Genomic DNA, 10,095 nt, shown 5'->3' with positions numbered 1-10,095 from the left:
GGTCCATGATTCCAGGGGGACGCAAACTAAATTAGTTGACAACAACAAAATCAGTTTAACCACTTAAACTGTTTTATAGGCGACTTTATTGGCTATTAAAAATAGCCAATCTACAAACTTACTGATGTGTTGCACATATTAAAAACAGTGTAATTGTATTGCGACCTGATTGTGACACATGTGGGCTTGTAGATCTGCTATATTTTGTCGTTTGAACATTTTCACACAGATCTTCTCTATGGGGGGCCCCTGGCACAAAATATTTTCTGATGGGGGTCTGCCGCCAAATATGTATCAATTTGGGGTCCTTGACATGAAAAGGTAGGAGAATCTGCTATAAATATATATAAAGCTATACCAATAAGTAATATGTAGTATACGGTACGTAAACAAATTTCATATGGACGGACGTGGCAGACCTCCCCCCCAGGTTCCAGTTTCTGGGTGTCCAAACCACTAATTGGGGATTTTTGGAAGGATGACTTTGGACGGCCTAGTGTTACTTTTCAGTCTCTGGCCCTGTGGCCTCGTCCTACATCCCAAATCATTCTCAGCATCCTTTTTAGACATCAGGCTTTCATGATGATCTCCAAGCAGTCTTCCACCTCCTCACGCTCTGACCTAGAAGATGTAATACACACACAAAGATGAGCAATAGGTCAGCCATGAGCCTTTATTTTTAAATGAGTGAAAGAATAAATAGCACACCTGATTGAACACACGCGTGTAGGACATTAATATAGTGTTGTTTCATTTGCCTCCGCATGTGCTCTGTGCTGTAGACATTTGCAATACTGTAGAGATATCGTTTCTGTCCAGTTGTAAGAGCTGGGTGCTGAAACGGAGACAAAACCTGATGTAGTTTAGAACAGTGGTTCCCAAACCTTTTCATGTCAAGGACCCCCAAATTGACACCAATTAGCCTGCGGACCCCCATTTGAAGAGATATGTCAGGGAGCCCCATAAGAGAAGATTTTTTTCCGGTTCCAGCAGTGATTCTCAACCCGTTTAATTTTAAGGACCCCCAGTTTGACATGCCATTTATATCTCTGAGACCCCCAAAGTATATTGTAAAATCAAAGTTAATTTTACTCTGAGTGTACAATATCATCAGACCTAAATTTACCCAACTTTTTGCTTATGCACATGACATTTAATGTACATTTGGGGGAAAAAAAATAGTTTCCCACCCTGTTAGCTGGTGGAATTAAGAGCCTACCACTTTGGTTTTAGGACAAATCTCTTATTCAAAATGTATACTGTCACACTCGCAATCAACCATCACACAATTAACTACCTTCCAGAAAGCTATGCCAACCTGTAAGAAGGGTGCAGTCATCATCATAGCTTTGGGAATGTGTATAGTCTTCATTCGATTATCAGCCGATGCAGTGGGCCGTGGTGCTGGTCTTTGGATCTCAAGGCGTCGACTATGTAAACATGCAAAGCCTGTTGCAAACATATTCAAAAGCAAGATGCTTAATGTAAATCGCTCTGGATTAAGAGTGTCTGCTAAATGCCTAAATTGTAGAGATCACAATTTTTTGTACAGCAGTCAGCAGAAGCCTTATGTGATAGGTTACTGTAGGCTACTAAACAGATAATGACCATGAACCTTAAATTATAACATTTTCTAACCAACATTGGACTAGCCTACCTTCCTCACATCTCTGGTTGGAATCCACAGACCTAAAAATGTAAAATAAAAATGATTTAAAATGATCTGAAAAATGGAAATATAATCAGGACTGTGTACAGTTTGATGTGAATTACCGGAATTAGTCTTACCGTACAAAATAGTGAGTATTCCCATGTAGCCTTTCCTTTTTTAGCTGCTCAACAAAAGTAACCTGTTTTCTCATCATTTCACCTACGTCGACATTTCCTTCATACATGCATCACAGAACTCCTGTGACAATAACTAATGGCAGATGCAGTAATGGGGTAGCCTATATCTTTCGGGCAACAGGTCCCACTACTGTGAAATGAAGCCAGACTTGAAATCTGACACGACTCCCTAGTTTCCAGTTACGGTGCCTCTGAACATACTTGAACCCATTTAAGTGCCCGTCTAAAATGTTAAACGGATACAAAGTTACAACCACAAAGTCGACATGAGTTTATACACATTTTTATTGAGCAACATGTCCAATATACATTGCATTAAAATAAAATGGAAAAAAATAAAATAAAACTAAGAATGGGGGTTAGGATGGGGGTTACCTGGACACACCATTTTCAGGGCATATTGCTTAATGACATTTCAAGCGCACCGAGTCTGTGCAAATACAGTGAACACCGGTCAGAGGAGGTTATGGTAAGTTAGAAAACGTATAGTAAAAGGTAATGTTAACAGCAGTTAAATGACCCTTCATGAAATATAACTGAAACATACGTACTGTAGTGTACACATCACATCCACTCATAATGTACTTACAATGGTATATGCTACAATTTTTATATGAGACTAGCCCACAGCAAACCTCATTGCATGTGCCATAAATGTATATACCGCCATCATACAGTATATGACGATGGTACAGTATGTACATTATTATAGATGATTAAAATGGTAGTATATATATACACACGTTATTATGGCTTACACAGTCAGCGACACCATCAATGAAAGCAGACTTTAATAAAAGTTCTTGGTATTCTGCTCTCACTCAAACCAATTTCAAGCAATGATTGTGCATATTATTCTAAAATAAAACCTACCTGCAGCACTATTATGTCCATTTCCACTAAATAATACTTTACTAGATTCAACTACCGTAGAATTTAGAAATAGGTGCAAGACTTTTGAATTACAACCCGATTTTAAATGTAAAAAAACACGAGGGGGGAAAAAAGCAAGAAAAAGGCATTTTAAGATAAGATGATTAATGTTAAAGAATACAGCAGCAACCAACGGCTTGGTGCATTAACATGTTCAGGACTATAGGAAGATGTTGAGCTGATCCAAATGTGGTCTACAATCTATACCTATGAGTGAATGTGAATTATACGTATCATAATTAACTAACACTGATTGAAAGCCAAAATGTACCACCACAAAGAAAGGAAAGAGTCTAAACTAAATCTATGCCGGAGCCCATAAATGTAATCCCCATGTAGCGAAAAACAGCGAAAAACAACCACAATCCTCTTCAAACTTCTTGTCCTACTTGTTGAGGTAAGCTCAGATGCCAGTGAACCACAGAATAATTACAGTTTAGGCTAATTTTTCCTACACGCTACTTTTTGGTTGCCCATGGTTTAGGATTAACATGGTGAAAATGATATGGACATGATCATTAATAGACATCTTGATTATCAAACAAGGGCCAGGTCTTAAAGGGGAAGGGTCAGTCATTTTAGAAGCCTGTCCTACGGATGACTTTTCCTGCCGTTTCTGAGAAGTTGGCATCAGCAGTAGTATCATTCGTTAGCCATGCCAGCACAAACAAATTACGTTGAAAATCACAACCCAATATGAATGCAAGTCATGCAGGCAAACTACTTGAGGGGGCACTTGATATTAGCAACAAAAAAAAGGGATTTGCAGGTACTTCAATGCAAATTTCTTCCCCAGTGATTTGCAATCGATCACATGAATTGCAAATAACAGGAAACTGTGGTGCCCGTTTTCCAGAAAGAGACTAGCTCGAGTACTTTTTCATGTGCCAATTGCCCAATTTGGAACGTTGCTACTGTTTTTGTTTAACAGGACAGGCTTCTAAACATCCTGGGCTTTTGCCTTTAAAAACCACAAGCATACCAAAATATTCATGGAGCGCAATACCTCCACGAGGAGGTGCCAACAAAAGGCAGCAGTGATTAAGTGACAGTGTTGAAAACGGGGGCCTAAGTTAATTATGGTGGTGGTCATGATGAAAAGAGATTTAGTGAAGACTTTATGCTAACCGTCTTTCATTTGTTTTACACTTTCTAGCACAATTATGTCCACTAAATTGCATAAGAAACCTGGTATAAAGTAGAAACTGTTCAGCAGCAGATAAAAAAAGCAAGTTAATTTACAGTAGTGACATATCTTACATCATTATATTTTCAAAATAAATAAAATTAAATATACACTTCCAGGTAGGAAATGGGCAAATTTCGCTGGTAGGGATCACAAAATGGCTCATCTTGCAAAAAACGTTAACCTTTCACAACAAATGGTTGGAGCCAACCAATTCCTTTGACTGGCAAAAGAAAGGGGTGCAAAAGCCTTTTGCAGAAATTTTCCCTCTGAAGGCATTTCCTTTAACTGAAAAAAAGAGGGACAGGAGGACAATCCTAAATGGTAAATGGTGCATTTATATAGCGCCTTTATCCAAGGCCCTTTACAGAGATTGTGCATTACATTCACCCATTCACACACACACATTCATACACCGATGGCAGCGGAAACCATGCAAGGCACCAACTAGCACATCGGGAGCAATTTGGGGTTCAGTGTCTTGCTCAAGGACACTTCGACAGTAACTCTGGGGGAGCCCGGGTTCGAACTGGAAACCTCACGGTTACCATCCAGCCACTCTACCCCTCCACCCTACCCCTGAGCCACCGCCGCCCTAATATATATATTTTTTTTTCACCAAGCAAGTAGTCAATATAAATTTCATATTTCATTCAGCTTTAATTTATGAAAAACACATTTACTTACCCTGGAACTTGTAGCTATTGAGAATCACTCCTAATCAAATGCCATCTCTTGACTTTTTCTTACACAGCGAGCCACCTTCCTCTTGAATTCACCATTAGGGTCCTCCCTCCACTCTTTCTGTATGAGCAGTGTGAGATTCTCGTTGAGAAAGCGGTTGCAAAGCAGTCAAAAGACACGCGCACATCTAAAACCCTACTAGGTTGGGTGCTGGACAAAAAATATGTTTAAGAATAAAAAGAGTCCGCGCACCATTTTGTGCTCCCAAGTGTATGTTTAAAATCATAAACTATAACTAGCTTGTTCACTTCTTACAGTATGTCCTTTGACCGTGGCAGTTGGAGTCTAATCTAGAATATTAAGTGTTTATTTTATTTTACATTTTGATTTCCGTAGGTTAGAGCTTTGGACCGTCCCTGCACTTAGTGTGTGTGTGTGTGTGTTTTGTTTTAAATATAAAAGAAAATAGGAATTCATTCGGTACATTGAATAAAGTAAAAGTTTTAAAAAAACTCACCGCAGCGTCCACATTAGCTGGTGAGTCACTGTTGGGGTCAGCCAGCATAGAGATGACACTAATCATGATTGTCTCTACTGTGTGGATAGGAAGCCAGCGCTCTTCGGGTTTCTCATAGCCAAACTTGTCTTCTCCGGGCTCATGCAGAATTGAGATACACACATCCCCGTTCTTTGCAACTGTGAATACGAACAATAACATGTATTTAATATTTCACATAAAAAAAAAGCTCTACTCTCACATCTTGAAAAGGGGAACTGGATAATTTTGTATTTATTTTTTTATATTATTACCGACTAAAATAACTTCAAACTGCTTTATTTTATTTGAATTGCATGTATTGAATATCAATACAAGATCAAATTATATATTTTTTTTTCCAGATTTGTTTTGGGGCTCTTATGCAGGACAGTAGACTAGAGGAAATGGAGAGAGAGAGAGATGGGGAGTGACACGCAGCAAAGGTCGTCGGGTCTGGGACTCGAACCTGCGACACCATCACCCTCAACTTGAGCCAGCGAGGCAGAAATGTGTGTTCACCGTAAGGCAGTGGCTAAAATGTCTGCACGGAAGGCGACATTCAACCTGGACCAAATGTTTCTCTCTTTTGGAAAACTCGGTTCAGTTTAGTGTGCCGACGATCTCCCTGTAACAATAAAGGTGCTTTCAGAGGGGTAGCGATTTACGCGCCTAGTAGTAGTGATGCACGGGCCGGCCTTTTTTTTCATAGCCCGCCCCGTCCCGCCACGGGAGCCAACCCGCCCTGCAAAACAATATACCAACACTCTTATCGCCCAGGGGTACTTGGAACCATGAAATCAGTGCGCCCAGCGAATTGCAGCTTCAGTGCCCATTTCAAGGTGACACGACGCCATCTTTGGTTTGTGCTAAACAGCATCAGACATCACATATAAACCTTTCCGGCTCTGAGGCGCGTGTCACAATTTTCCCGGGATTCCTTGCAAAGCATCTGCCTTCAATGAGCAGCTTCCACGTGCGTAACATAAGTCCCCGGAAAAGACGCGCTGTGATTGGCCAGTAGTCCCTTGAGTGACAGCGAGAGACATGGAGGAGTCGCGTGAGTGACGTCACTTTGGCAGCGTGCCTTCAGCAAATGCCTTCAACACTTCTAAATAAGAAAGATGTTGCTTTGTGTTCACTCTTTAATGTTTTCTGTTAGTAATCTAAGCCCCCCTGGCGCTGATGTTGTATTAATAACTTTGTTTGTGTTCATTTGTCTTGTAAAGATTTTTTTTAAGCCTTCAGCACTGCACTTCCACTTGACTTCCTGCCTTGGGATACACGTCGCGCCAATTAACTGCAACGGCCAGTGAGGCATCTATTTTTTATAATATCTATGGATAGCATAGAATGTGGCCAAAAGACCCCCGAGGGGATCGACAACCAACGGAGGTATGAGTACTTTTAACGCAACTAACGACGGGCCGTCAAAAACACAATCTTTGGTTAGAATTGGAATAATTGATTTAGATAGTTTTTTTTAACACATCCGACAGGACGGAGACCTCCGTTCTGTCCGGCCAGCGTGTTAATCAACGACCCGCCCACCCGCAAAAATATAAAGTAGCCTACCAAGTAACGGGCTTTTCAACACACACTCCAGTCCAGTTAATGAAACGGGAGAGAACAAAATCATAGAGGAAAAAATGATGCTGAATGTTGATACTGATGATGATACTGAACATTTACAAGTGTTGCCTGACAGCATGTTAAGAGTGTTTACCATTTGGATGCCAGAGTTCAGTGATGAACTTCATCTTGGGAGGTCGTAGAGGATAATCATAAGGAAAAGTGAGGTATGCTTTGAAAAACCCACCTTCACTGTGACAGGAAAAAGAAGATGACGAAAGGGTGAGAAACTGCCGCACATACAGACATATACTGTATATGGGAATTGATTCTCAACCCAAATATGTGTCGGTCTCTAACGCTCTTTATAAATATCTCTAACGCTCTCTGTAAATATCTTCCGACTTACAATAGGGTGTCTTGTGGTCCTATGATGACAACTTCCCATTTGTAAATGTCTTCATCGTCTATGAGACCCGCTGAAAAGCCCTCTACTGGGTTCTTGTTGAGCTCTGAAACAAACACACACATTTAAACCACCTGGCGTCCTTTTTCTGGGGCAAGCATTCGGTGAAAAAAGCCAATCTAGTCTACAAGGGTACAATGCACTGTGCTGCACAATTAATCGAAAAAAACATCGAGATCTAGATTCAGACACCTACCTATGCAATCTCATTTTGTGAAGAATGGTGCAGCACTAGTTGGCTGTCCAATGCACTTTAGTTACTCTTATGTTTATGTATTTTTTAATAAATATTTTCATCGAACACATTTTAATCGTGATCTCAATTCTTGTGGAGGAAAATCGAGAATCACATTTGAGCAAGAATCGTTATTCATTCATCATTATAGATCAGGTATTTTCAGGGAAGAGATTTGGCAATAGAGGAAAAGTAAAGTGGATCTTGCTTAGAGCACTACGTATATGGGCGTTAAGTGGTTAGGTACAAAAAATATTAAAAAGGGAGAAATTAACAAAACCTCTACAGTGAATTTAAATGCCTACATAACATAGCAAGATAAAAGTACCGTACACCCTCATGGATGTGGTTTTGCAAATATTTCAGGAAAAAGAAAAAGCCGTTGACAAAGGGTAGCCCACCTGCCCTAGGTAAATAAAACTTTCGGGGCAGGTGGAGTTTGCTTTCAGGTTGCCCAAGTGGGTAGCCCGTCTCCGGACCCCCCGGGTTGAGCTCCTTTGGACCTACCACGTAGGGTCCGGTCTCACCGGCATCAAGCGACATGGGATGCCATCTGATTTCCCCTGACTTAGCCCTGTGCTGCGGTGTGGGTGTCACGCTGACATATTCCAAACGAAGCATATGAACGCTATAGGAGACAACGAACCATCTGACCCCCCCGCGAACGGCTCAGAAGCCGTTAAGTATTTTTAATGTTTGTACGACCGTTTTGCCAGCTCTGAAATTCTCTCTTCGGTCCCTCCTTGTTGACATCTCGGTTGGCTAGCTGCGCCTACGAGGCGCGTAGGGAGGCGCTGCTAGCCAACCGAGATGCCGAGAGGCGGTACAATGGGATGTCAACAAGAGAGAATTTCAGAGCTGCCAAAACGGTCGTACAAACATTAAAAATACTTAACGGCTTCTGAGCCGTTCGCGGGGGGGGGTCAGATGGTTCGTTGTCTCCTATAGCGTTCATATGCTTCGTTTGGAATATGTCAGCGTGACACCCACACCGCAGCACAGGGCTAAGTCAGGGGAAATCAGATTGCATCCCATGTCGCTTGAATTCGGTGAGAAGGAACCCTACATAAAGTCATCAAAATGTCAGAAACTTTAACGTAGGGTTCCGAAAGGAGCTACCAAGTGGGCAAGTTCCGTCTATAAACAGCATGAGATATCCGTGTCTAAACACCTGAACCTGGCCAGAGCGTTCTGTAGATTATGTAGAATGTAAAATAATAAGCACAGTTTACCTAGAATGTGCTGTTTTCACTGTTGCTGAAAAATATATATAAAATAGCAAGTGTGAACCCATAGTCATAATCCATTGTATGGATTTTGCCATTCAATTTGAGGTATGACAGTTTTTTGTTTTGTTTTTATAAAATCAGTCCTAGAAAGTATTTTTTTTAAGTGTTAAAATTGAACGGTAATTCAAATCTATAATCACTTCATAATGGACGATTTACTTGTCAGGCAAGTGGGCATGACCCAACAAACTAGAACATGACATACATGCTACAACATACAACATTGGGCAACATACAAAAGTGCCTCTGAGACTTTATATTAGTGTCAACCCTCGTTATTGATATTTTAGAAACCCACAAACGGGCAGTATTAAAAAATAATAATAACCAGTTCCATATCTGTATAAATAGGTTTAAGTATTTTTTTTAATGCACACAGACAAATCAAACTGCCCAATGTGTACAACATAACATATTATGAACCTCGCTGAGCTCTAGTCTGAAATGTGTCCTATGATGATATAGCCAGAACCATGCCAAACTGAGGTCAGCAATACCAAATGACATCGGATGGGACCATTTTATCCCCCATTAATATCAGTATAATAAATATTCAACAGAAAACTAGAAATGCAGAGAAACAACACGACAACAATGCTATCCTCAATCACATCCTACTGTCAGAACAATGGAGTTCCATCTCAAACCCTTGACAATGCGGGTTGGATCCACTGTGCTAGACTAGAGAGGTCTTCAGGTCTTCTATACGTGCAGGTGGACCATTATCAGTTGGCATCAGAGACACACAGTTTGACAATAAAATGTTTAGTTTGAAAATCAAACATTAAGCTAGTCCAAGTCTCCAACAATAACAGATGGGGGACTCTGCACTGATTATTCCTTTGTTCCTTTGCTAACTAATGTCGAATCTGCTAACCCGTTTATCGGGGTGAACTCTTAGCATTGTTACCCAACAAGCAGGTTTAATTCTGGCAAAAAAAAACATTATGGATGTACGAAACATAAATGTTTCAAGAGAAAGAAAAACAACCTACAATTAGTTGTGTTTTGCGGCGGTATAAGACAATAAACAGACAAAAAAAAGTCCATTGGGGGTAAACCTTTGCGTTGCTACAAGCTAGCTAGCATATGTAGCCCACTGGCTGGGATAGCTAGGCTGTTTTGTTTTGGTGGTCAATTTATTCATTCGTTCAACCATTTATATTACCTGCCAATTGTTTTCGAAGAAGTAAGGCTGATTGTTCAGTCATGGTATAGTGGACTTTAACAAAAAAAAAAAAAGAAAAGCAAACGTTCTGTCGCCAAACTGCCCAGAAAAAGAGTATGAAATGGAAGTGACGTCCTTTAGCTAGCAGTGTGTTGTAGCTGGCTGTTGTTTCCCTCTGT

At 40.6% G+C, this 10,095-nt stretch overlaps 1 protein-coding gene across 1 annotated transcript; it reads right to left on the bottom strand.

Annotated features, from left to right (window-relative positions):
- Window positions 1–2,115: 2,115 nt before the first annotated feature.
- On the bottom strand, window positions 2,116–10,095 carry LOC306934084 (ubiquitin-conjugating enzyme E2 G1-like). Its single transcript, XM_079516551.1, has 6 exons — window positions 9,917–10,095; window positions 7,168–7,270; window positions 6,913–7,010; window positions 5,169–5,347; window positions 4,655–4,771; window positions 2,116–4,255 (listed from the first exon to the last, which is right to left on the bottom strand). The coding sequence occupies exons 1-5, from the start codon at window positions 9,957–9,959 to the stop codon at window positions 4,685–4,687; spliced, it is 510 nt and encodes a 169-aa protein (XP_079372677.1). The 5' UTR covers window positions 9,960–10,095; the 3' UTR covers window positions 2,116–4,255; window positions 4,655–4,684.

This window comes from Electrona antarctica, assembly GCF_951216825.1.
Source record: "Electrona antarctica genome assembly, chromosome: 12".
In the NCBI taxonomy this organism is placed as follows: Eukaryota; Metazoa; Chordata; class Actinopteri; order Myctophiformes; family Myctophidae; genus Electrona; species Electrona antarctica.
The sequence above is the reverse complement of the archived record's forward strand: the minus strand, read 5'-3'. Positions and strand labels throughout refer to the sequence as shown.

Excerpts from the sequence above, each read along its gene's own strand:
- LOC306934084 (XM_079516551.1), bottom strand. The coding sequence starts at position 9,959 with ATGACTGAACAATCAGCCTTACTTCTTCGAAAACAATTGGCAG. Across the intron at positions 7,271-9,916 it reads TCTTCGAAAACAATTGGCAG|AGCTCAACAAGAACCCAGTA; the intron begins GTAATATAAATG and ends TGTTTGTTTCAG. Across the intron at positions 4,772-5,168 it reads CAGCTAATGTGGACGCTGCG|AAAGAGTGGAGGGAGGACCC; the intron begins GTGAGTTTTTTT and ends CTGCTCATACAG.